Here is a 27,860-nt window from a genome sequence, read left to right as displayed (position 1 = left end):
AGGGGATGATGAAAGGAGGTCTAAAAAGAAACGAGGCGAGAGAAATTAAAAGAGAGAGGGACAGGAATAAAGGGCATAATATCAAATGACAAGAAAAAGGGACAGCACTGGGGGAAAGACTGGAAAGACAGAGATAACCAAAGAAAAAAAAGGGAGTCTCGTTCCTCTGTGACGTACCGAGGCATCGATGTCAACGTTGTGCTTTGGCCGGAGGTCAGAGAAAAAAGGCAACACCGACTTCCTAATTAAGGATTCCCTTTTAGATAAAAGCAACGCAGGACAAAAATGAGCAGAAGCCACATGCACACGCAAACACGTTATCTCTAGAGCCTTCTCTCTCTCTCACACACACACACACACACACACTAATTATTGATATCACTGCACAGCTGGCAGTGAGTCCAAATCGGTGTTTGCAGGCTTTGAACGATCAGAAAATACAAGCCAAAAGCCAAACATGCATGTAATTGGCAAACGCAGTCATCCATGTTACACTATGCATGTTTTCCTAAGCTCAAACGCTGCCAAGAAGGCACCTTCTACTACTGTATCAAGCACGGGGATAATTTCTGTGAGTGCGTGTCCCCACAAACAGCCAGATGGAGTGCTGCGATAGACAAAGCGGCTCGGGCGAAATCAGCTGTAGGCGGGAAAGAATAACTCTTGGAAAAAGAGAGGAAAGACAATGAGCCCCTCCGAACCAAAGGCATTAAAAAGGAAGAGGAAGGAGAGTTAATTCGTAGCTGAGAAGTCTGACAGCACAATGTACAGCTTCTTCTTTTGAGAGGAGATATGGCTGAGTGGGCTGTTTTACTTTAGCGGTATCTATAAAGCACAACACTGTTATATTTCCAAAGGATTTCAAAGTTACTTTCTCCTTAAAAGTAGGGCTGGATGGACACACGGGCGTATAAAAACAGAGCTACTGGCTGATTCTGCCCTTTTAAAAAACAGCCCACACTTCACAAATAATGTGAGTGACATTTTAGTGCAGCACAGTAACGTTTATAGCTTGCAAAAGAAAAAGAATAACAATACATGCGACCTTGCATTTACATTAACTGTATTCAAAAAGCATTTTAAGGACATTAAGATGGCTGTTATGTTCTCACGAGTACCGGTTCTCATCACAAAGACCTCCACATGATTTCACCCTCAGTCAAAACTAAGAGCCGACAGGTTTGGAGTCTACTCACATAAGTTAATTATCCTCCACAAAACCATAATAACCTATAACCGCAGACAAATTGGGTGCGATTGTTTTTTCTTGCTAATGAGTGGTCTTGCTCAGACTGCAATAAAGAAAAGGTTATTTGCATTCCTCCTTGAGATCTTGGTTAGTCATTTTATTCATTGAGGAGTAATGAGCACGTCTGGCTTTGAACTGCGAAAAATGTACATTTGGTCTAAAAAGGGTGATATGTTTTTTTTTTTTAATGTGTGAGGCCGTTCTGGTCAAGAATGTTTACAGGAAAAATGCGGTAATTCCAGTATCATTTATAATTGCCATTTAAATTTGGAGGATCGTGCACTTTTTATCTTTACGGCTTCACTGTAGCCGCTGCAGCAAAGCCAAATGCAACATTTCCAGTAATGACTCTGATGTTACAGTGCGTGAAAGCACAAGAACTATGATTATGTTCCAAGCGTGCCCTGGTGGGTGTTTTTTCACCCATTAGCCTTCATCAAACCGTCGTCTTCCTCACCTCATTAGTGCTCTGCACACTTGTGTGTACGGGTGTCAGAGTTGTCTCAGAGCCGGCAAAGATAATGGCTTCCTGTCATAAATAAGCTGGAGTACAAAGCACAAAAGAGTAAGGAGGAGTGGGGATAATGTGTTAGGAAAGCTACCAGAGAAAAATAAATCCACCTCTGTTTGCATCCTCTCCTGCTGCACACTTTTTGTCTTTCTATTCTTCTGTCCTCCTATTGATCAGCTGGAAACCAGAGAGAGCTTTTACGAGGCCTCAATCGAGCACCTTCACTTTCTAAAGCGCCGTTCTACGCGGCGAGTTCGGATGAAGGTGAAGTGGGGGGAGCGGGGGGCCCACGTGATGCCCGCACATCGGCAGGGGATGCAACCTACAACAGAATGCGGCTGGATGCTTCACTTCATCTTCACTCGGGATCCTCAAAGGCTTTAACCGTCTTCCCATGTGCCTTTTCGCTGCCGTGTTGTAATGCTTTCTTTTTTTTTTAAGAATTTTATTTCTGAAATCCCAAAACTTGTTTCCCCTTGCCCGTGCCGTGCGGGGAATCTGTTTGCTCTCCAGGTGCACACTTTTCAGCACTTCTGAAAACACTTTTTGACTTTGCGCTACTTGAAATCGAAATTAAAAAAAAATAAAAAATGTTTGGCACAAATTCATTTCACACATGCATACACACACTGCTAATTCCCAAATCTACGATGATGATCTAAGATCTGGGATATGTTGAGATCCACAAGTGTCTCATCAAAACAGGCGATCGGAACGAAAACTAATTCCCCCCAGAGTCAAGACCGCAGTGACAAGTGTGTGCCTGTGTGTGTGTGTGTGTGTGTGTGTGTGTGTGTGTGTGTGTGTGTGTGTGTGTGTGTGTGTGTGTGCTTCCATTTGAACACGCATGTCAGTGTGTCCATGAGCTCAGAGGGCGTTTGAACCTCACGAGCTCATTTCCCCGATTAGGATCTCGGCTGGGAAAAGGGACAAATACACCCTTCAACTCGAATAGACACACAGACACACAGACACACAGACACACACACACACAGGCACACACACACACACACACACACACTGTCAGGAAATCCAACGCTGGTGCTCCTCGTCAGCTCTTCCCCCCTTTTTTTTGTGATTTCTTCTTTTTCAAGTTTCATCTCCTCTGATCAAAGATAACTGGTCATTATCAGAGATCCTGAAAGCAATCACTCTCACTCCATTACAGTCCTGTCCTTCCCGCTGTATTACACCACACCCCCTTGTCTTTTTCCCCTCGCTCCACACTTCCTCTGCTCTCTCAAAACCTTTCCCAAATCTCACATACCCTCTCTTGATCTCTTTCCAGGAATGTGGAAAGGCAGATTGTTATTTCTTCGGCTGGTTTGGGCTGCCCTGGCAGGTAAACAGCGCACAGGGATATGTCCCAGGATTATAACGAAACACGAACAAACATTTCACTTGACTTTTGGTTGGAAAGCATTGTTGATGTTTGCATGAATATATACAGAAAGTGGAAAAAGTACGTATAAACCAGCGGTGACTTACATGCTTCCCGTGGCCGAGCTGCTGTCTGTCGGCAGAGAGCCGTTGGAGCGCTCCATCTGTGCCAACCTGAGAAAGAAATGCTCATCACTGACTGCGACTTTAATTAGCGGTTAAAAGTGAAGCATTTCGCCGCTGTCATCATCTCATCAAAATGCAGAGCGCCGATGTCAACAAATGAGGATCTCAACGCCACAGTAGCACACCAATTAAAATTCAAAGAATGCAGTGAAGTCTCCAAGCAGGTTAAATGACAAAGGACCTAAGTCATGACCAAATACAGCAGAGATGTCTGTGTGTGTGCGTGGGGGGGGGGGGGGACTTTAAAATTTTTCTGGTCATCGTATATGCAGACAAAGCAGCCATGCTAATGAGGCCGGTTCCCCAGATCAAAGCATGTATTTGCTGAACTCTGGAAGAGAGAGGCGGAAGGGTTGTCCGGCAGATTAAGAACACGAGCCAGACTCTCAACTTTAGGGTGAAACTGAACTCTGACAGAGTACGCAAAGAGGGAGATATTTAAAGTTATAATTCTGCGGGTGACATCTCATCATCACATGCTTTTTTTTTCCCCCATGCAAATCTATAAGCTGCACTATAATCCACAGTGTCAGCGTCTGCATTTCAGTTAAAATTGTTATTCACAGGGCTCATGTCTGTGTCATTGCTGATAAAACAATGCAGCCAGAGACACTGAGCGAAGGTTAATGGTGTGTGACCAGTGGAAGGCTACGGGCCAGACAGAGCAGGGCTGCGTCAGAAGACCCTTCGTGATTAAAGCTGTGTGTGGAAGGACACGCTGGGCTCTGTTTTGACACAAGTAACCCTTGTCCGCTTTAGAGAAGATAAGCCTCAGGCTGATTAAAGATTCGTTCAAGGGGCAAGAAGGGATTTGCGCAAGTGTGGGATCTCAATATTCAGACTTATCGTAAAAATCAAACATGACGGCTTTTCAATCTCAGTGCAGCAGCGACATTAACTTGGTGATGTTGGTGGTGATTAACTGCAGATCACACGCTGTGGCCACTGGTGTGCTGGTGTGCACAGCAGGCTCATTTGAAGAGGGCGGCTGAAAACAGCTATCGGGCCGGTCTGCTGCGGCTCTGATCTTGGCAGCAAACCCATAACGTCGCCAGCCAAAGAGGTGGGTGGCTGCATGTTTTTGGAGTTCACTCACCGAGCGGATTTTTGACAGTCGTCTGAATCTTAACGTATGCGAACGCCACACGATGTTTAAAGAGTGTATTTTATGATTGTTGTTGTTTGTACCTTCCCTGAAACCAAACAATAAAAGCGTACTACTAAAACATAATGACACTTCTTCTGCAACAACGGCACATTCCCGCTGCATCCGAGGTTCATCATACTCTACAATATTTACTGTCTCGGGCTGCAGTGTTTTCCACCATGCATAATTTAAAAAGTTCAGGATTCTGGATTTAAAGTTACTCTGAACTTTTGTGGAGCATTCATTTATACAGATTCTCGGTCATGACAGAAGATACTGTTGATTGTGTTGCTGTCTGAGGGTAAACTGGAGAATAACTTCTTTTATTTGTCTAGAATTGCATGGTGGAGCAGGCCTCAAAATTACCCCTTTAGAACATAAATGAGAAGCAAAATGCTTTTTTTTCCCTCACATTTAGTGGTAAACATGCAATCTTTCTTTCTGTTTTTGTAATGTCTCAGCTCAATAGAGCAAGTTGATATTCTCGAAAGAAGTTTCTTTGACAGATATCGGTGAACGTGCTTTGTTTGATTCTTTCAAAAAGTGTCCATTTAAGACCTGCTTCACATATAAATAAAAAGAATAAATAGCAGGAGTATAAAAGGCTGTTTTCTACAATAAATGCCTCCCCTTAAAGAAGCACAAGAGCGACTGATAATGGCATCTTTTGGAGTTATGTGATTTACTGTACAGGTAGCTCAACAACTCTTTAAATGCTCTCTTTAAACGTCATGCTCCATGTGCATTTAATTAGGTTTTTGGTTTTCATTTGATTGTATTTCATTTTTACTGCAAATCACATATGAAAGTACTTTCATTGACCCTTTTCCAAAGTATAATACGGTTTTTTTCATTATTTCCAGGCAGCGACTAGTTTCCATTTATCTGACTATTCCGGCTGAGCATCATCATTATCTTTGTGTTTACTGTGCGCATCCAAAGACAGATTACTGCTGCATAGTAACGCAGTGTAAGTACAGACTGGAATCAAGTGCTCCTTACGTAAACAACCTGAAATTTGCAAAAGGACTGAAACAGTCCTTTCATGACGAATTGTAAATGTGCATCATTTAAACACAGTTAGCAGATCTTTCTGTGTGTGCTTTGTGGCAGGATGAGATGATGATTGGGGAATGCATGATGTTACCTGCTGGCATACTGCTCTATCCTGGAGTGGGTGTCATCATGAGAGAGCTGAGGTGACTGGGACAGCCTGGAAATGAATGGGGTAATGGAGACGAATGAGATTCAGCATGCTCACACAACCTCATTAACACAAAGAGATTCACGGGCTCATGCACACACTCGTTCACACACACATACACACACAACCTAATGGTCCTTCACAACATCACCTAGAAAACAAATCTGATGATCCTAGAAAGAGAAATAGGAGAGCAGGATGATCTACGCAGCGGTTGGATGATTTTTGACAGCTGCTGCAGGGATGAGCAACTGAATGCTAGTTGGATGCTTTTAGAGAGGAGAAGAAGGTGGTGGTGAGGAGACAGTGGGTGAGGTTTTTTTTTTTTGTTTTTGGTGCCATGTTCAGCCAGTGGATCAGGCAGCCAGGCAGGCAGGGAGGCAGGCAGGCAGGCAGGCAACATGCAGTGAAGGACTTTAAGGGGGGAGGTGATCGAGGAGAGAAGGGAGTAAAGGAGGTGTCGTTAAAGGGCATTCCAGTCTGGAGACGTGGGTGTTGCTGGTGGCGTTGATACTCACTCATACTGCTCCGGACACATGCTGATGAGGGTGACGGGACTGTAAGAGAATCGGAGGGAGGGAGGGAGTGGGGGTTAAGGCACCACAACATATTTCAGGGTCAACAGCACTCAGAAACAAAAAACACAGCAGGTGGAGGAAGAAGTGGAAGGAGGAGTCCGGCCAGCAGCCGAGTGGCTGGACTCCACGCAGAGGGAAGGCACGTGAAGCCGTCACCAATACACACACCAAACCACACGTGGTCGAGATTATCCCCTGTGATGTTCTCCGAAACCTGCTTCAGAATGGACTCGTGACACAGAAAGGGTGTTGGTTGACTGTCAGTTTTGAAAGGGTCAAGACGGGCAAGTGGACCTGTCAGCAGCACACTGTAGTACACCCAGGCTGTGTGTGTGTGTGTGTGAAGGCTCACACAGAGAAGGCTTGATTCTGTCAGATGCCGCTGTCACACATATTTCCTTTAATTGGTTTTTACAAATCCTCCTGCATATAGAATGCTATGGTCCAAATTTCTTCCTTTTTCTCATTTATTTCCACTAGGATTTACTGAAATAGCACACCAGCAAAAACATACATGGAACCTATTTTGTAGTTAATCTGCTATTGAGCACATTATGTTATTAACATTAAATTTGGTGTATAAGAAGCCAGCAAATGAAGCTACTTTAGAGTTTTCAGAAATAAAATGTGATAAACCAGGATGCTAGAGGTCTTTAAAAATTTCTGGTTTCTGGTCCGTGACAATTATTGCTGCTATTCTTAGAGACGCAGAGCATAAATTGTTATTTGTAAACAAATGGGACGCCCTCTTATCTCAAACACTTGAAGACATGTGTTGTTTTCATGGAGGAGGCTGGCTAGAAATTGGCAAGATAACGGCTGAGGATGACATTCTTTCACCTCGCACTTTTGTTCCCGAAGGAGGGAGAGAAAGGAGGGGAAGTCGGGGGGGGGGGGGGGGCCACGTGGCGGCTCTACTTCTCACAGCGGGGCAGCCAGTGTAGTCACACTTCTGTAGCTGTGAGGAGAATCTGAAATGCAGCAGGGGATTCAGACGGAAACGAGAGAGACGGAGAAAGAAAAAGAGATCAGGGTCGACAGGGCAGACCGAGCTAACTATTCATAGCTGCTGGTGCGGCGTTTCAGGCGCCCGCCGATATCTTTGCCAGAAGTGTGCTCATGTTGTTTTTTTCAGGAGACTGATGTCAGGTTTCATCTCTGCCAAAAACTGATAGCTCCGTAGAGCTTAGATGGTTTTTCTTTCAACCACACTTTTCTGATGGGCTTACAATGGCATAACGTGAACCTTCGGGTGGACTTGAAAAGAAGTAGCTTGTTGTGGAGACAGAAGCACAAGTTAGAGTAAAAGAGGGGGAGGGAGAGAGGAGAAATTGGAAATGAAGCGAGGGAAAAAAATGAGCGAGGGAAAGGTGACTAAAGAAAAGAGAGGGAGGGGAGAAATCGTGACAGCAGAGACCTTGGGGAGTATTTGGGGTCTGACAAATGTGGCTGTTGGAACGAGTGTGTTTGGATGGAAGGCTTGTTGTGCTTGTTGTGCCTGTCGAAGTGCAGAGCAGAGCTCGCGTTTCACTTCCACTGGTACTGTGCTCAAAGTCTGAGCTGCGGTCAAAATGCATGAGCACAGCGCACTCGAAGCTGAAAACAGCATTCATAAAAGATCACCATCAGTCACTTTATTGTGAATATCTTAGTGTTAATGCCTCAATGTAAAAAGAAGTTGCTTTTTTGTGAGTGTGTGGCCTACTCCATTAAATCTGAGAGCACGTTCAAAATACGAGACAGCAAGGTTATTCTTCAAAATGAGAAAATGAGACACTTCTGCATCTCTGCCTTTTGATTTGCACTGATCTGAACGAGCTCGCGCAGGATGAGTCAAACTCAATTAGGCAGAAAATTCCACACGCACCATCAGTATAAAGACGGTGACATTTTAACAAAGAGTCTGAAAAATCAGAGTCAGTGTCTTGCCTGGTGTAAACAAACGGCAATGAATCTCCATCAAGCAACAAACACCCACTCACAGGCTGTGAGACCCATGTTGAAGGGCATGTTTTCTGAAGAAGCTGGGTCAAATAAAGCTACCAAACACAGGACTTGAAGCTCTGTGCTAAAGTTTTTTATGATGTATTTGTGTGCTGGTAAACAACATATTGGTGAATGCCCCGAAAGGTTCCTAAAAATCAATTTAGCCCGTCACGCTGTGGTCGTAACTGTCACATTTAGCACCGCTTCTCTCGGCTCTCCCTGTCCTCCGTTTGCTCTGTCAGGGGTAAAAGACCATCTGCACATGCTGACACCTCTACCTGTCTGTCAGCGAGACAGCTAGAGGGCTGGAGAGGGAAACATGTGGTGTGCGTACGTGAGCAAGCGCAGGATACGGATGCACATTGAGAGAGACGCTCCTCTGTTTTCATCCTGTGTATGGATGTCAGAGGAAACACACGGGAGCTTTTGTGTGCATTTGTGTGTACTGTGTATGATTTAAGTAGACAATTTGGAGACAAAGAATCATCTAACATGTACCTGACAGCTAAGAGGAGTATCGTTTACTACAAACCAGTTTCAGGAGACAACCTGCTGTGCAGCTGTTGTCTTTTTAATGTTTTAATGTACACTTTAGAGACTTTGTTACTGTCTTCATGATCAACATTCGCCCCCATGATCGCAAACTTGTAAGATTTAGCCTCTGATTTCACTGTCCCTGATCAAACCTATTAACCTCTCAAGTGGGCCTGCTGCAGCAGAGACTCGTCTCCGCTATCCGGTTACAGAGGGTAAAAAGCAAAAAAAGCCAACACTGAGGGAGAAACATTAGAATGGTTCTTTCACATTATCAAATATGGCTATGACGAATCAACAATCCTATCTGCCGTGAAATGAAGCGAAGATACAAGTGGGAGGTGAGAGTAGGTGGTGTTTTGCTCTCTCAAGGTGGAAAGAAACAGAGTGGGTGGAATTAAAAAAGAGGAACGGTGATACAAAAGTGGAAAGGAGAGAGACGGTAAGTGAGTGCATTAGGGAGAGCAATTATACAGCAGACAATCTAATTTTCTCTCCTGCTGCTACACTACTTTAAAAATTACAACTTCTGAGAAGTTTGCTTTGTCGGGACGACGAAAGGAGCCTGACAATGCAATAAAGAGGTTTAGGAGGAGAAATCTCTTAATATTGTTAAAAACTGGACACAAGAAAACATGAAGCATGATATCCAGGATGATGTTACTAGTTTTTTTTTTTTGTTTGTTTTTTTAATTGACTGGTTTATCAGATTTGTAGATGCAGATAAATCTGTTATATATTCGATATTCTGAAGTTGGAAAATTTGGAGCAATCAAATTTTCTTTCAACAAACATGGCATCAAACGTTATGATGTTTACCTAATCTGTATAATTCTTCTTTTCAAGCTGGGATCAAGACCTCATTCCAATTACAGAAAAAATCCATTTCAATTTAGGTCGCAGTGTTCATTTTAGTGACTTGGAGATGGTAAAAGCCACTAAACCATGACAACATACTGTAGGTCTAAAACGAATGTGGTGTGCTGAGCATTTCTTAACACTTGGCGTATGTTTGAGCCAAATCTTAGACAGTCCAAAAGCAAAAAATTACACCTTGAGGCTTATTTCTGCAAATAAACCTGTTTACAGTGTACTCAAGCCTGTGGCAACATGCGGATAGCCCATGGCTCACAGGAGAGAACTAATGCAGTAAAGGAGACGGGAAAATGACCATAAAATAGTCCTAAAGTCTCTATTCCCTTCTGCCCTATTTTGAAAAGAGCTCTGTGTTTTGCCACAATTCCTCTGTCTTTTAGGGGCATTTATCAGACAGGCATCTCTGCAGGAGCCATTTTTCAGAGAGGAAGAGAAGTGAGAATGGAACGAGGCAGGAGGCGAGGAGGAGGAGGATGGGCAAGGATGGGAGGGATGAAAGGGGGGGTGCAATCCATCTGAGAGGCGGCTGTGTGCAGCTGGATGCTGGAGGAAAATCTATCGCCAAGTGAACAGGTGAGTCACTGTGAGTGCAAGCACGAGCATCTGTGAGAGTTTCTTGTGATTGCAAGGTGCGAAACTCGACCGGTCGAAAATAAGACAGCAGGAGTGGGAGATGTCCCGCTCAGACAGGAATACTACACAAAAATACTGACAGGCAGAGAAAAGGAGACAACAGACAGATAGATGGAAAAAATGTAGTGGGAACACAGAAATGAGTCACAGAAAGCAACAGTCTCAGAGCGCACAGGGCGAGAGGGCCGCTGTTCAAAACGGGCCACAAGTCAGACGCGGACTCCACAGGGGAGGACGGGGAGCTCGCCCGGGGCGTCTGCATAATGTGGGCCTGGTTAAACGGCTCTCCAGGGGGATTTACGGTGGGCAGGAGCAGGGAAATAAATCAGACACAGTCGCTAGGGCAGGTGCTGCAGACTGAAGATCTACAGCGCGGCGACAGCACCTGGACCAACAGGTAAATAAACACATGAACTGAGTGGGAATTAAAGCTCACACTCTGTAGCACAGGTGTGAGTGAGTGTAAGGCATGATATCTTCATGACAGAGTGAGAGAAAGTCAAAGTCAGTGATGGGGAGCACTGTTTAGCCTGTGAAAGCTGTCGTATTGTGTGGCTCTTTAGAAGCTTTGTCAAGTCTAGGATATTAATATTAGTGTTATCAGTCGGGTACTCTTAGCACCTGAGACTGGAAAGTGGTAAATGAAGCCTAAGTGACAAACTGGGAACAAGCGGGGCTGCTTTGTCACGAGCTGCATGTATTTGAGGACTCATTTTGAACGAGGGAGCGTGTACACAAATTCATCCAATCACGTGTGATCTGGGGTGATGAGCTAACCTGGACCATTAGCTTGTGCTTCGTAGCAGCTAGTAGAGCAGTAGGAGGGGCGTGTTTGGATGTTGGCTGGCAAAAACATTATTCACTTCCTCTTTCTTTTGCTCTAACAAGATCCTTCTACTCCGACTGGAGCACCGTACTGCGCTGTTTTTGCTACCCCACGCCCACTTTCAAGCGATCCAATCACATCTTAAGGATTTGATTTAAATCCCTGTTGTAGCCAAATATTCCAGTTCATTCACATTCACATTACTGAAACTAAAGACGCTCTACCTTCCCTTTTACCGTGTTGAATCTTTTAGCTCATCAGATTTGAATACCGATCTGTTCATAAAGACACTCAATGCTACTTACGTCTCCATGTTGTCGCCCTCTAGAACCGTCTGGACTGGGAGGTAACCGAGCCGGGGATGTTTGGCAAAGTACTTCTTCGATCTGAATTTGTTCTTCAGCACTTTGGTGAAATCACGCATGTCCTCGCCCGATGTCGTCTACGAGAAAGACAAAGAGACGGAAAAAGTTTGGCCGTTGTTCATTGTAGTGAGTGTGAGTGTGTGTGTGTGTGTTTATGTATTTCCACGCTCTCTGTATGTGCGCACACACTGTAAGCAGCAGACGCATTTGTGTGGAAGAGAGTGTGTTTTGTTAATTAGATACTTAGCAAAGGTGTTCCTCCTGCAGAAGCGGCTTCTGCCTTGCAAGCAAACAACAAATTACCACAACAACCTGACCAGAGGGGGAGAAAATCCCTTTGCAGAGGATTCAGACAACCACTGCAGAACACACTCACACTCACACACACACACACACACACACACAAACATACAGACAAATATACCACTTCCACAGTCGACAGATATGCGTAAATGAGCAGACTCTATTGAGTTCACTTGGCTTATTGGCTAATCCACGCAATTTAAGATGGTAGCTTAAGCAAACCAACAGCAATTACGGCACAATTATACTAAAGCTGGAGGAGAATTTGTGCAAGTTTAGACGTGCGTGCGTATGTTATTGCAAGCTTCTTCCTGTGTTGCTTCACAGATGTGCTTTTTTTTCTTTTGCCTTGATTAGATGGTGACAATGTGGACATAGACAGGGAAGAGTGACAGAGAGCGAAGCTGTTTATTACAGGCAACAAAGGTCCTGAGCTGGAATGAATCTGCTGAAGTTACTGAGTGCACCGTAAACACGGTCCCTGATGTATTGATAACAGAATGTTGCTGGAGGCTCCAGTCACAGTCGAACTCCAACAACCTCTCCACTTAGGAAAGGCAAAAACATCGAAATGAAAGTAATCAATACAGCACAGCACCAAATTTGGTTTCTTTGATAACACTGACGAAGCCCATTGGGACTGTGAAAATGCCACTCCCATAAAAATGAAAAACTAATAAAAAAAAAAGAGATTGTGGCCATAAAATAAACAGCATGACAAAGATAAAAGACGGAATCGTATTAAATGACTGTCCCGAGTCTCACAAAAGTCACTATCAATCTTTAACCTTCTGCAAAATCTGTTTTTTGTAGTATCATTATTCAGTATAGACTTCATATTTTCAAAGGTATAAAACTGAACCACAATTTGGTTTGAGTGCAGGGAGCAGAGTAAATATGATTATGTATGAAAGTGATATTTTCAGAGGAACCACAGCGAAACAATAAAGAAAAGAAAAAACTTCAAAGTTGAGTTTGCAGGATTTAAAATGGCACAATAAGTTGATTCAGCTGAGTTTTCATTTGATTTCCCTCTGGCAGAAATTACAGATTTGGGTCTTGAATCCATCTAACAGCTTGGAACTGCTGGATTGGAGTGATTTCCTTCCAGTTTACAGTATTTTGCAGCTGTGTGAAGTCTGACAGGCAAAGCTTCACACGACATCACAGCTGTTCAAGGTTTTTCTTCCTTTTGTTCTACAGTCATTCCAGTATTGATCTCGCTGTAATGTATGCTTAGGGTCATTGTTCGAGCTATTGTACCGGTCTCAGGTGTTTGGCACCGTCAAGCAAGCGGCCCTCAATAATTTGCTTGTATTTGGCTCCATTCAGCATTCCCTTTATCCTCACACGTCTTCCAGCTGTTTGTGCTGAAAAGCCTGTGGACAGTGTGCTGCTGTCACAGCCATTCTTCAGAGCGGTGATGGTGATAAGTTACGACTGCTTTCTGGCAGCCGGAGCTTAACATCATGGCTGATAAGTTCAAATATTCATTTAATCAGCGGATACAATGTTTTGCCTTCTGCTCTCGCTCAGGACTTCTTGCAGCTTCCAGGCTGCTGTCATGAGTCTCTCTTTTCTGCCAAACACCAGACTTCTGTCTCATTGACTCTTGTCCCTTCTAGCGAGATCTGCCATTATAGCTGTTTCATCAGGTTCTTACGTGCACGATCAAATCTAACCGAAGTCTGTCCTGGTTAGCAGTTGAGTCTAGGAGAGTCTAATGACGTCATTAATGTGCTACTACAAAATACACTGACACGTGCAGGTGGACACAAATCAGATAAAAATTATGCTGAATCAGCTGAAGTGACCACAGAGCGGGTCCAGTTACCTTTGCCATAACTGTATCTCATACACACAAGACATACTGTCATTTTACGGGGATGTCAAAGAGGTCAGGGAAAAAGTTTAATCTCTCCTGAAGTTTATTTCTTCCTTTGCTTAGAGTTGGTGATCAGTAAACTCCTGAGTGATTAACGTACCCTATAGATGCCTAATAACCTTTAAGAGACGTTCTAAGCGTTTGTCGCTGCAGCAAAGCTGAAAATAAGATAAGGTTATTTTTTCAGAGTTGGGGCAGGCAGCTGCTGGGCATCTTAACTCAGGGAAGAATGATCACTGCTCCCTACAGCTGCTCCTCCAAAGTCAATATCTATCCCATTTGCAAAATTGAAAAAGCAAATTAAAAGACAGAAATGAGAAACGTCTCCACTCGAGTCACTCAAAGTTTGACGTTAAGCAATATTGAAAGGAGTTGGCCCACAAGTGTGCGATCCTAATTGAGAAAGAGAGCAATGTTCAATTTCACCAAGCTCCCCCTTTTCCAATATTCTCCTCTCTGCGTAGTAGTAAAGTGAAATATTGCTTTCTGGCAGAAATGATAAAAAAGACCTCAGAGAGCCATGAGTATTTTAACATTTGTTCATGTAAATTCAAATTAAGCCAGAGGTCTGTCGGGAGGGTTGATTGTGGAACAAGTAGGAGAAATCAACTGCATGGGACGCAGGAAGTAGAAGCAAGGCACAAGAGTGATATTAATCACAGTGAGGGAATACAAATTTGTTTACACAGTCACATAATGGAGACTCATTTCCCAGCTGTGGACAAAAAGCAAGCCCCCACAAGGTAAACCATCCAACATTAGGGCGAAGATTTGGTTCTTGGTTAAAGCGAGACGTGAACTGGTGAAGGGGCTGGAGCCAGAAAGCACCGCTTATGGTTAAAGTTAGAGTGTGAAACCAACAATAATACTTCCAACAGTAATGTGCTTGTTCCTGTTTAAACATGCGCAAACAAAGGCCCACACAGAAATGTTTTTTCTGAGGTTGGTGTGGAAGAGCTTGACTCTACCCCAGTTGATCTAAGAGTCCTGACCTTTGGGGTAAATTGGAATGCAGACTGTGAGCAAGGCCTTAGTGGGCGTTCAGACAGAAAATAACATTAAAAAAATGCAGGGGGCTACGTTTGCTTTTTGGTTTAAATACTGGTGAGAAAATCAAGACTTAGACCGACCACTGAATTAAAAAAATATTTAGAAATTAAAATATCACCATATATTCACTGCAAGGAAATACATTTAAATCAGTATGAATGTGTCGCTCTAATAACTAAAGTCTGCAAGTGTGAATGTGAGCTTCCATTTAATGGATGAGAGGAGACTGCAAGACATGAGATGAGCTGCTGAACAACGTGTGTGTCTGTGTGTGTGTGTGTGTGTGTGTGTGTGTGTGTGTGTGTGTCCCTCACCGGTGTACAGTACTCCACCATGGGGTAGTTGAGCTTGTGGCCCTTGGCTGTGCGCCCAGAAAAGAAGCAGCTCTGACACACGTCGTAGTTGAAATGCTTCAGACTGCGATACCTAGACAGAGAGCAGAGGAGAGGAGAGAAAGGGAGGTGAAAAGTGAGATAAGTTGACTTGGGAAGTAAAGTAGATGTCACTTGCCCGTCCTCAGGGTGTGTGTGTGTGTGTGTGTGTGTGTGTGTGTGTGTGTGTGTGGGCACGAATGAGCACATATGTAGCCCTACAACTTGATTCATCTCCAGGCTACACTGGGCCTCCTGGAGAGCTGCTGATTCCCACTGTCACTCAGTCACACAACACTCCATGTGCACATGTTAACATGCACACACACAGGCACACAGGCACACACACACACTAAAAATCTTCTCAATATGCTGACAGTGTGACAGACAGTTGGATTTCCACCAAAACACAACAATGTGACAACAACTGTCAAGGATGTTGTCCTCAGCAGAAGCTGTAGCCACGAGGCCATTTAACAGCTAAATTGAGACAGGAGCCATTCAGACGTAATAGCTTAAGTCTTTTATCTTTCTCTCCTCTCCAGCTCTCCCAAGGTTAGCTGACTGATGAGCTACGAGAGAGTGCCATACATCAAAGGATGCAACCGAACACGCCGCACCACCAAGTCAAATGCGCCATTACGCACTGACACGCAGCATATTACTACGAGGAGGGGGCGTTAATTCACCTTCACAGCAGGAGGTGCTGAGACGGCTCTTAATTAATGACTCTATCCACCAACAGCTCCTTTGGTTAATTATGGAACCTGTATTTCTGGTCGGATTAGGTGACATCCTCTTAGCGGCTAAAAAAGTACTTTTTCTGAAGCACCTTCAAATAATATGACCAAAAAATAAATAAAGGTCAACATCCAATTTTACATTATCAGTCCTACAAATCATCTTAATAACAGGATCAAGGGCTTTTGTCTCTTTGGCATTTTGTATCACAGCAGAGGTCATTAAGTTTAAATCATTGCAGGTCCAACAATGCAAGTAAACATGTAAATGCGACGCGTGCTCAGGACAGTTTGCTTGAACGCACAGGAAATGGTGCGTGTTAAATGTGTCTCGGTGGTCTAACTCTTCCACTAATTTGCTGCAGTTGGGTTGACGTTAATCAAACGTAAACATATCTGCTGACAAATTACCCTTTCAGTTCAGTGTTTGGATGATCACATGTACCATGCTTGTTTGAAAAAAAAATTGCTGCTACTTACAAGAAAAAAAAAAAAAAAGGAAATCTACAAAACGCCTGCGATGCATTTTCCTTCCTCTTCCTCTCTTGCTCTCTGCCTTTCCCTCCCTCCATCGCTCCCTCTCATCGATCAGTGACAGAACTTGGGAGACGTGTGCTTCATCAAATGTCTGACCGCATTTCTCTTTCTGCTGGCAAAGCAGGGAATCTGAAAGGGACAATCCTGCCACCTGACTTCACTTGGCGTGGTGTTGCACGACTCTCCAGCCACAGAAAAAGCTTTTCCCTGCTAAACTGTGACAAACTGTCAGAGAAAAACTTAATCCTATGATAAATTGACTACAGCTGTTGAGCAGCAACACACATCTTTCTTGACCTGTTGTTAGTATAGAGGTGTGAGATAAGATCAGGAGCCGACTGAAACAAAGGCAGCTGTGGATGTGTGTTTGTGTGCGATTGTCAGTCGTGCGCAGTATCAGAGGGAGGTCTGTTATGGATTGTTTGCCAGCCAATCGGCTCTTTGTGAACTTTGTGAATGTGGCTGTGCGCTGCATGTTTGTGTGTACGAGCGTGTTGTTGCATTTGTGACGATGTGTGCATGTTTCGCTGCAAACCTCCGGATGGTATTTAGTCAGTGGTGTATCAGCTGTTGACATTTAGATAAATGCCTGCCCTCCAGAGCAGATCTGCCCTTTATGCTCAACCAGGAGAGAACAACCGCCACATTTGGTGTTTGTGTGAGTGGCCTATTACATGTTGCAGACTTGTCTCTTTATTTCGCATGGGCGTGTGTTTTACCTGAAGCCAACAATGGGACACTCCTTGCAGATATTGCACTTGGCCTGATGTTTCGCCGTCTCTGCAGCCGCCACTCTGTGCAGGACAGGGAGCCAAACCATAGACTGGGGCTCCAGACGCATCCAATCCACAAACTGCCTGGGCTCCAGCTCCACCTTATTGGTCACCTGCGCATAAAAGAGGCAGAGCTAATAGTTAGGAGACCTTAAATCAAAAGTTTAGCAACCATGTGAAGTTTACAGTTCCTATAAAAGTTCAACAAACAGTGCTGATAAACTGCACACGATGGAGAAACGTGCACAACGTCATCCGCAGAAATGATTAACAGGCTGTAATTCTCTGCTTGTTACTGAAAACCAAATAAAGATGCAGACAAATTTAAGATGACCATTCACATTAAAGCAACGATTGCCTCAGACGCATTATTGCCCTGAATTGCGGACCAAGACTAAATAACATTTATGAGCTCCTTATTCATGTTTATTGGCTGAAATATCTAACAATAAACATTGATTGATTTTAACACCCTCTCTGCCCTTGTCCCACACGCCCATAGCCTTGCTGTTAGCTAACAGCCATATTGCTCCATGCAAGTAGCTGTAAAAAAAACACCCACTGACTCCTACTCTTAACTGCTGCTCTAAACTTTTGGAGGTGTAAATGCTTATGCAACCTGTACAACCCCGATTACCACAAATCGGGAGGCTGTGTAAAACAGAATGTGATAATGATGATGGCATTCTGTTTTTATTTCTGCTTTAAAACCATCATATCGAAAAGAAGAAACAGGACATAAAAAAAAAAATAGATATATTTCAGGAGTATCTTTGTTTAACTGCAGATGATAATGAGCCAAATGGAAAAGGCAACAGAGGGCGAGAAGCTTTGACATGGCTGTTGTTACCGCCAAACAAATCAAAGACGACCTTTCCATCATCCCTGACACACAAAAAGGGCAGCAAATGCAGCAAAGGGCTGAATACATTTGAAATAAGAGGAGAGAATAATCAAAAGGAACAGAGTAAGTGTGTGTGTGTGTGTGTGTGTGTGTGTGTGTGTGTGTGTGTGTGTGTGTGCGTGTGCGTGTGTGTTCCCCTGATCCCCTCCCAAGGCTTATGGCGTGTAGAGCTTCTCAATTTTTATTAGTATATCCTTCTGAAAATAAATGAATGCAACTAAACAAACTGAAAGACAAACACGTTCCAGCCTGAAAACTGGACTCAGGAATCAGCTTTTTGAATCAATATTTGCAGTCCGTTCTCAAAAACATTTACCAGGGAGCCTTGGTGTGCGATAAGGTGAACTGTTAGATGTGTTCAAAGCACCAGATATTGAAAAAAGGTCAAGTTCCAAAAACTGGCATCAAATATTTACTGTGCTTGTAGTCATGAAAGGTTTCCAAATATACAGACTTTTTCATAAGACGAGTTCTTGGACAGTTGGTGGTTAGACGATATTGAACATTTTTTTAGATTAGTTATATAAAAATAAGTTCCTTGTATGAAAAATGCTACTTTAAATGATAGCCAGCCCTTACGATCACCTGGGTGAATGCATTTCTGGCAATGTTAAGTGAATTTCATGTTATGTTAAGTGTGGTTCTTTCAGATGGGCTGGAGTGCATAAGAAGGCTCCTGAAAGTTACTGGTTGACAAATGAGAACGCTGCCAATGAAACTTTCACCCTGACGACACCTTAAATCACCTTCACATCCCTCACCCTTCCATTTGACCTTCTCCTGAACAATCACAGCACCTCTCTGTCTCTCCTTTCCCATAGTTGAGTCTCATCTTTGCCTTCCCTCCCTCCTCCACACCACATAATGGCAGATTTATAGCACATACAGATTAATTACTGCAGAGAAGAGATGGCTGAAAGGATGGCTAGATAGACGGATGGATGGGTAAAGGACAGAGACTGACAAAGGAACAGTGAAAGAGGCCGTATTTATGGCGGCGCGACTCGTTCATCACAGCCCCATTAAACCAAATGGACTGGGTGACTGCACTGTCACTGGCAGGGCAGGTGGCACATGGCTTTGCTTGTGTCTATGTGTGAGCGTGTAAATGAGGGCGTGCGTATGTGTGTGTGCGTCAGTGTCGACCTGCCAACTTGGTTTGATGATTGAATGATTAATGAGCAACTGGACTACAGCTGCCACAGCAATTCATAATCAAGTCTGTGGGCAATTTGTGCGCGTACTTGTGCGCGCTCAGCTCTCCGTGTGCAAATGCGTATTAATATGTCATCGAGAGGGAGAATTCTCGGCAAGGAGGCAAGGTGTTTGCAATATTTTGAGAAGAAAAGAGAGAGAGAGATACAGTATGGTTTAAAGCACCTCACTCTGCTATTTTGAGAGCTGCAGCACAGGATATATCGGTGAAATTTATAGCTTCCTAATTTTAATGTTTGGCTCCCATTTATGGCTGCTGAAGCATGAGCCAGGAGAAGAGGAGTGGGAAAAATGAAACAGGGATCCCAGGGGGGGATGAAGACATCATTAAATGCCAGTAACGTCCAGAGATAAACCTGGGGAAAGTGGTTTGCTGGCCACAGTAAAACATTAGAGGACAACCAGCAAAAGACTGCAGGCCATTTGAGGCTTCATGGTCGGTCAGCAGAGCTTGTATATTGAAGCATTTTTATGGCATTGAGAGGGGCAGATGTTAGATAGCTGGGAAACGTGGAGGACACTGAGGTGCTTAATGACAGTTAGCTTTGGGAGGATGCATCAAACCATCACCTATGACAGCACTGATCACTTGCCAAAAACAATTACCCGTAATGTCACCAACTCGAAATATATTCGCCATTTTGACCAACCTTTCACTACTCTGACTCTAAAAACTTTACATGTACATGAAGCTAAACAAACTCATAAATTTAGAAGCCAATGCAGGAGAGTTGGCAGAGGCATTTCCAGCTCTGTTATAATGATGTGGGACAGCCGACAATAAATCCCATCTTTTCACTGGATCAGTATATGTGTTGATTCATGCCACAAACTGGCTGAGACAGTGTGACAAAAAGAAGTCCACGCACGACATTTTCAGTGGATAAAAGTGTAATATCAGTCAGTTTTTAAGGATCTTCGAGCTGCAGCAGATACATAATGCCTCCAACCCTGACAGAAATAAACATGATATGTTAAGTTTTCTAGGGATCGAGGTTCTAGGGATAAATATGAAGAATTGATTACTCCCTGGGAAAATCATGATTATATATGTGGTGCTTGCAGAAAATATGATAACCTATTAAGAGCCCTGCATTCCATCAGAGGAAAACCATCTGCACTGGTGGAGAACCAACCAGCGGATTTTGAGAGTCCTGGAAAAATGCCCACAAACGCTGTGCCTGGAGGGGTGTACCACCGAGAGACTAAAGGCCTGACTGTCCCCGAATATGTAGATTCTGTGGTCTGCAAACAACTTCACAATACGTTATTCTTTCAAAACAAGAATGATGAGACATTATGGAAACCAGCAATCTGTAGGCCATTCAGTTTGAGCTCCATTGTGTTAGTTTTGTGTTATTAGTTGTTCAGGCTCAGGCCATCTTTGTAAGCCATTACTAACCTCTGACTGCATTAGAGCTGCAATTTTTCATTAGCAATTAATCTGCCAGTTATTTTCTTGATTAAGCAGTCTTGTCTATGAAATGTCCTAAAATGTCCATCACAATTTCCCAGAGCCCAAACTGACATCTTCAAATTGTTTGTTTTGTCTGGCCAACAGATGGTTCAGTTGACTCTCACAGAGACATGAGAAAACCACATGTGCAAAGATGGAACCAGTGAATTTTAGCATTGTAAAATAATGATTTAAATGAGGCATCAATAATCAAAATAGCTGCAGATTAAATTTTCTGTCAATCAACTGCACTGAAATGTCCATGCGGTGAGCGACTTCTCTTTCCCTCACCAGTCTCATTTTTGAGTACATTTTTGTCAACATATCTGATATGGACTGTGAAGAATTATGACTTAATTATGATGGAGAAAATGTAGATTTTGATGTGCGTTGTTCAGCATGATTCCACACGGTAACACACGGCCAAACTAGCATCCCAAAAAGATTCCTTCCCTCTGCCTGTAATCCAGCTGGTATTCAGAACATAACATGATTACTCAGCCCCAGAGTGTGTGCTTATACAGTATGTACAGTATGTGTGTATGAGTGCACCGACATGCATGCAGCAGCTATACATCTACATGCTCGGGTGAGTTTGTGTGCAAACATACGTGCTGGAAGCAGCTGCGGACGCTGGGTTCGATGTTGGAGCCTCCGAAGGCGGCCACCTCCCCCAACTGCTTCGGGATCTGTATGGCTTCGTGAAGCAGCAGGCCAAGCTGCCTCTGGTCACACGTGTCACCTGCTGACGCTACCTGGCTGAAGAGGTCTGAGTGGGGGAGAAAGTGGTGGAGGTGGATGAGGTAGAGAGAGAGACAGGAAGAGGGAGAAAGAGTCAAAGCACGTGGGTGACATTTCAAATAAAAGGTATAGATATAAATAGATGTGGAGGGAGAAAGTGTGAAGTATTGCATGGAGTGGGAGGGAAGTGTTTGTGCGTACCTGTGTGCGTCCATATATGGGTGGGAGGTGGTGGGGAGGACATGGAAGAAATCGGGAAAAGATACCATTTTTAATCTTTCTGTTGTTCCTCTTACATGTCTGACTCTTTCTCCTCTACACTCCATCTCCCTGCCTCCAACTCTCCTCCACTACATTCTCCCAGAGACTGACAGAGGTGAACTGGGCATGGACGCCTGCCCAGTGACACGCAGGCTCGGCCAGTTAACACACTGACAGCGTCGCATTTTAGATGAAGCTATGACAAAAAATGTCCAGAGCTCAGGCACAGACTGAGCAAAGAGAGCACGCAGAGAAAGAGGGGAGGGGGAGGGAGAAACGAAGGGCATGACAGGTCTTTCTGCTCCGCTTGCAGTTGACTTTGATCTCTGTGTGAGGCCTGGCTGTGATGCCAGCTCCTGTTATGTGTGCCCGTGTGCTACGTGCAAACACCAGCAATGATGTGTGCTCGTGACCCCATTCCAACACACACCTCTCGTGTCATCTGAGTGATCAACACCCACGTCTCTGACTCTCTACTTTCTGCTACGAGATTACATTTGACATATGCAAGTGTTGCAAAAAGAGTGTCAAATGGCGACATGCCTGGTTAGGTGTGTGTGTGTGTGTGTGTGTGTGTGTGCGGCTATATGCATGGGACAGACAGCCAATGAGACTCTAAAAGAGTAAAGGAGGAAGGACGCAATCAGGCGTGCTTGATACCCTTCTCAGGCTAATAGAAACTGCCAGTGGAACGAATAGGCTCAGGGATGCCATGATGGCGAGAGAAAGGGAAGAGAAAGAGGAAGAGGGGAAGGAGGATGGAGAGATGGAGGGAAGCAAGAGTAAGTAAGACAGGACGGAAGACAAAGTGGCACTGCTGGATGGATGAACAATGGTGTGAGCAGTGACAGCGGAGGAAGATAGACAGAGAGAGATAAAGCAGCAGAAACAAAGAGCAGGAAGCCAAAATGACAGTCTCCTCCCAGTGCGTCGAGCCTATATTCACACTCCCTAATCCTCAAAAATAAATCAGAAAAGAAAATTAAAGAAAGAACAGGGAAAACGCGTAGGAGGTCTCTCATCCAATTAGATGAGCCATTCTCAAGCTCCTCTCTCTCTCTCTCTCTCTCTTTCTGTGAGTTTGATTAATACTGCTGGGATTATTGGCACGCCGAAGCACTGTGGGATGGACTCGCTGCAGACTAGCCTGTGCATTGGGTGGGACGGCGGTGCGTTTAAGTGCATGTGTGCATCAGCAGATATCTTACTACTCATTGGCACTTACATTTGTATTTCTCCTCCAGGTGTCCCTTGCAGAGAGAGAGCAAACCGATCTTCATGGACAGGACACGGATCTTTCCACTGCGACCACTGCGGAGACCACAGACAGACACGCACACACACACACACACACACACACACACACACACACACACGCAAACACAAAACATCAGACAGTGGCAGTGAGTCAGTTTTAATTATTGTGGGTGTATGTTTGTGTATAAACAGTATGTCGGTTTAAATCTGAATTACATGCAACAGTGACAGAAAATCATTATGTGCTTGGAAAGAGAAGAATCTGTGTGTGTGTGTGTGTGTGTGTGTGTGTGTGTGAGTGAGTGTGTGAGTGAGTGTGCTGTTTCTTTCATTGCAGGTGAGAGCTGGTGAGATCACTAATGCATTTTCTGTGTACCCACAAACAATGTTTAGATCAGTAAGCATGTTGGTTTACAGCACACATGTGATTATGCGGCGTGTCCATGCTGTTTCCACGAGTGTTGAGCGTATTTGAACTTGTGTGTATGCATGTCCGCTCTCAAACAAACGCTGTGTGTCACAGCCATTCGCATGCCAACTGAGGCACTTGCTGGTGCATATAGCATGTTGACAATGTCAGCGTATGCAGAGTATAAGCATATGAGTGTGTAAATATGTATAACATAATCATCACACACAGCCGAGACCAAAGAAGATGGATTTGGAAATGCGAGCGCAGAGTGATGAGATGCATCAGTCGGACACTTTCATCCAATGTGATTGAAGAAATTGGCCACGCTGTATTTGGGGAACATGAAGCAAACTTTGTAGGATGGAGGTGGCGACATGCACGATTCCCATTCACATTCAGAAAAAAAAGGAGGGCCAATTCATGATGCTCTGTCCTGAATAAGAAACAGGTGGCGTACGTACGTGTCGTACACGTTGAGGAGCCAGTTGAGACACATGTCAACGCAGAGCGGCACGTTCACCAGGTCTTTGTGCTCCTGCTCCAGGCCGTCGTAGATGGACGTCAGGCAGTTGATGACGTCGGGAACGGACAGCAGCTGATTGTTGTTGGTGAGCTTGTGCTGCTCGAACGTGTTCTGGGCCACGCTGAGGTCCAACAGGTCCACTGCAGATGAGAAGGGAGATGGAGGGGAGGGGGGTGTGGGTTGGGTGAGAGGAGTTAGATGGAAAAGGAAATAGAGGACAGAGCAGCAGAGAAACAATGAGGAGACAGAAACGAGGAGGATTGGGAGAAAAAAGTGAAAGTGGAAAAGGGAGGAGAGTGGGGGAAGGTTAACGAGAACAGCGAGAAGGAGCAAAGAAAAAGTTGAAAGAGGAATCACATGAGGGGTGACAGGGGCGAAAAGAGAAAAAGAGCCAGTCAGAACCATTAGTAACCTGTCAGACTTGTTCGTTGGGCTTTCAGACGTGACTCAGATTTTTCTAAAAATGCCGACAAATCTGAAGAGGACGAGGAGCTGAAAATGGCACAGACTATTCATAGAGGCACTTCAAAACTGCAGACTTGACTGATATTTTGTCCAAAATAGTTCAAAACAACTAAGTGTGAGAGTCTGCCGGGAGTACAGACGGAGAACAGACAGATCGCTGTGGTGAAATATTAATCCGAGAGAGAAATCTGAACGGGGGAAGACAAACGAGGGAAAAATGTACAAGAGTCAGACAAAGAGGAGTCTAGTTTCTTCTAATTTAATTTGTTGGCTTCATCTTCAATGACAATGCAAAAAGGGTTACTGTATTTATATAAATGTCTCAATTATATCATCTTATATACTGTAGCTACCACTTATGGACGGTACGAGAGTGGGAAAACAGGAAGAAGCCCGAAAAAAGCAGGCTAATTGAATCCTTTGGGACAACACTGCTGAACAAAGCAGCCAGATGTGTAAACACACACGAACACACAGAGAGAAAACAGAGTAATTGAAATGTAGATAAAATACGAGACACTTTCAGCAGCTGTTGTTCAGTAGATGCTGCCATTCACGCGCACACGCATGCACACACGGATACTGTTGTCTAGCTTGATTATTACTTCCTGCATCAAGAAATTTCTGGAACAATCACTGTGCCCCAATTTCAGAATTTTTGGGATGTAGTGTTGACAGTGTAAAAGTGTCAACATTAAGTAGATAGCGTGCATACTAGATTGCTGTTTTGTTTCACAGCAGCTGTTGGTGAGCTGGGCTTCAGATTTTCTTGATTAAAGCAGGAATTTTATTTCTGTCAAAATACACATACACAAGAACAGTTTTCTATGACGTAGTAGTATGTAGTACATAATGTATAGAATTAGCCTGTAGCATGGATTTGGGACAAGAGTTCCACTCTAGTGCACTGTTCTGACTAATTTTGGTAAATACTGGTTAATTTATTCACTTTCTTGAGAGATCAACAGCACTCTCCTGGACCAAGCAGCCACTTAGCGTAGCTTAGCACACAGACTGGAAACTGGGGGAAACAGCTAGCCTGATACATTATATTCCATTTGTTTGTGTGGGCAAGAAAACAATGCTTTCTCACGACCTTTACACATGCTGATGGGACTCTTACTGTACTTAGCACTTTATTCAAGGTCCACTGAAAAGGTCAACTAATTAACCCCGTCTCTGTGTAAAACTCTCTGCTAGACGGTAAAACAAATATGCGGCGTGCTGTCTGCTACAGGTGATTCATTAGCATGACCAAAATGAGGGCCATTATAGTGTGGATACTGTATAGACCAGGTGTTCTCCTGTATCTGATCCTCATTTAGAGGTCCGGAACCACTGGCAGAATTAAACTAACATTAATGAATGAATAAATGTCACACCGCTTGTGCCAGAAGGAAACAGTGGCAGACAAGGCTCAAGACAGTTCGTCCATATTTACTAACTGAGACGTATTCTAGCAACTACATGTACACGAGAAACTGTGTCCTAGAGAAAACAAGACGTTCTGCATCCGTGACTTAGGAGCTGATAGCAAATTCTCGGATGTGCCGTTAATGTGTAAATTCTGCAGTAACGACGCACAACATTCTCTCCTGCAACACTGACACCGATAGGGAAATCAGCCCTATTAAAACCACAATCATCTGGGGAGAGATCCAGTGATTCTTCAATAATCTCCAGGGAATGGTCAGCTTGGGAGCTGGGCGGTTTGATGGTGGATCCATGGAGTAGAGAGGAGAGGGTGGAGTTGGAGAATACAATCTTCTGAAGTCATTAACATTCTGTACGACAGATGTGGGCTGGGTTATGGGTCGGGTGTGGGCTGACTTTCATCACTAAAATAAACATCACAAACATTTCGCAACTTATTTAGACGTACATTATGTGCATTTCGATTTTCAGGATATTGATTATGGTGCATGGCTTCAGATTCATGCAACAAATATCAAAATACAGGAGGTTAAAAAACTTTTTACAGATATATTAGAGAGTGGGGCATGAACCCTCTGTAGTTCTGTATGCATCTCTGCTCTGACCCTCTACAGCTCTACCAGACACCATTTAAATGCCGCTCCCTCTCGTACAGCCTTCATCCTTCTCAGCTCCTCTCCTCACTTAAGCCTCCTCATTTGCCCCATTGCTCGCTCCTTGTCAGCCCCTCCGCGGCTTCCTTGCCTTTTGTTGCCCCCTGCTCCCCAGACAGCACTAATTACTGTGGTGCATCGACGTGTAGCGGCGCACAGCAGGGCAGCCATGCTGCCAGAAAGCAAAACTTCACTTCTCTCTAGCTTTCTCACTACACGTGCGGGTATGAAGCTGAGAGGCTGTGGCACATTAGCAGGATGCCACGCAAGCTCATTTGTGCTTCTCCAGCCCCCTGGCACAGACTTAACCCAATTAGCCATTTTATAGTATCCCTGTCATGTGTGTTGGGACACACACACACACACACACACACACACACACACACACACACACACACAACCTTGTACTTCTATCATTGTGAGGACCCTCACTGACATGATGCAGTCCTGAGCCCCTTACCCTAACCTCAAACTAAACCTAATTCTAACCAAACCCTTAAAACCAGGTTAACCCTCAGACAGGCTTCTGAGGTCTGTCCTTAAGTGAGGACCTACGAAATGTCCTCACTTTCTAAAAATGTCCTCACTGCCATTGTCTAAAACTCAAATTGGTTCTCACAAAGATAACTGTTCAAGTACATGTATACACACACACACACACACACACACACACACACACACTGACAAACATTCTTACAGGCACACACACGTCTCCAAGCAGATTCCACATGAATCCAGGCTAATAACTAATAACTACTGAGCCTTCTGCTGCGTGCGTGTGTGTGTGTGTGTGTGTGTGTGTGTGTGTGTGTGTGTGTGTGTGTGTGTGCTGCATTGTGTGTGTTTTGCTCTGTGACTGTTCTAATCTAATGGATGAAATTGAATTGCTGTGCCCCAAGTTGAAATCAGTCAGACTAATGCATTCCCGTCACAAGCACACGTATGCGATCGGAGAGGCAATGCGAGATAGCAAACTAAAACGCCTGAATCATTCAAACTCATTAACAACCAACAAACACAATAACACACTTTGATACCCACAATTATTCAGGTACGCAGGCCAAAGCTGCACACACACACAGACACACACACACACACCAGGCATTTGTTTCAAACTTCCTACAAACAGCGGGATGTAAATGAGCAGTGTGAGTTCGCAGCGTGTGCTGCTATAATAATGTCAACAGCTGGATAATAGTTAACATTTGTCACCATTACTATTACACTGTGCTGAGCCCCAAGTAGCTGCTGGTTGGAACCTCACAAAAGGGGGAGTCTGCATGCACCTGCAGTGTGTGTAGATGGGGCTGATAGCCACCTGAGACTGGAGATAATAGCCGCCTTTATCAAAGCTTCCATTATAAACAAGAAAACAGCAGCTCTGGTGGTGAGAAAAATGTTTAAA

General features: G+C 44.1%; 1 protein-coding gene across 8 annotated transcripts in view; it reads right to left on the bottom strand.

Annotated features, from left to right (window-relative positions):
- Nucleotides 1-27,860, bottom strand: part of utrn (utrophin) — a 174,964-nt gene that overhangs the window by 14,043 nt on the left and 133,061 nt on the right. For 7 of the 8 annotated variants that reach the window (XM_076756295.1, XM_076756296.1, XM_076756294.1 and 4 more), the window contains 9 exons: nucleotides 23,842-24,043; nucleotides 22,937-23,022; nucleotides 21,321-21,478; nucleotides 17,081-17,247; nucleotides 15,028-15,139; nucleotides 11,416-11,552; nucleotides 6,196-6,234; nucleotides 5,621-5,686; nucleotides 3,249-3,314 (listed from right to left, as the gene is read on the bottom strand). In XM_076756295.1, coding sequence (XP_076612410.1) covers nucleotides 3,249-3,314; nucleotides 5,621-5,686; nucleotides 6,196-6,234; nucleotides 11,416-11,552; nucleotides 15,028-15,139; nucleotides 17,081-17,247; nucleotides 21,321-21,478; nucleotides 22,937-23,022; nucleotides 23,842-24,043 — 1,033 coding nt within the window. The remainder of the gene's footprint in view (nucleotides 1-3,248; nucleotides 3,315-5,620; nucleotides 5,687-6,195; nucleotides 6,235-11,415; nucleotides 11,553-15,027; nucleotides 15,140-17,080; nucleotides 17,248-21,320; nucleotides 21,479-22,936; nucleotides 23,023-23,841; nucleotides 24,044-27,860) is intronic. The other variant, XM_076756297.1, reaches the window with a different exon arrangement.

This window comes from Chaetodon auriga, chromosome 18 (genome assembly GCF_051107435.1).
Source record: "Chaetodon auriga isolate fChaAug3 chromosome 18, fChaAug3.hap1, whole genome shotgun sequence".
In the NCBI taxonomy this organism is placed as follows: Eukaryota; Metazoa; Chordata; class Actinopteri; order Chaetodontiformes; family Chaetodontidae; genus Chaetodon; species Chaetodon auriga.
The sequence above is the reverse complement of the archived record's forward strand: the minus strand, read 5'-3'. Positions and strand labels throughout refer to the sequence as shown.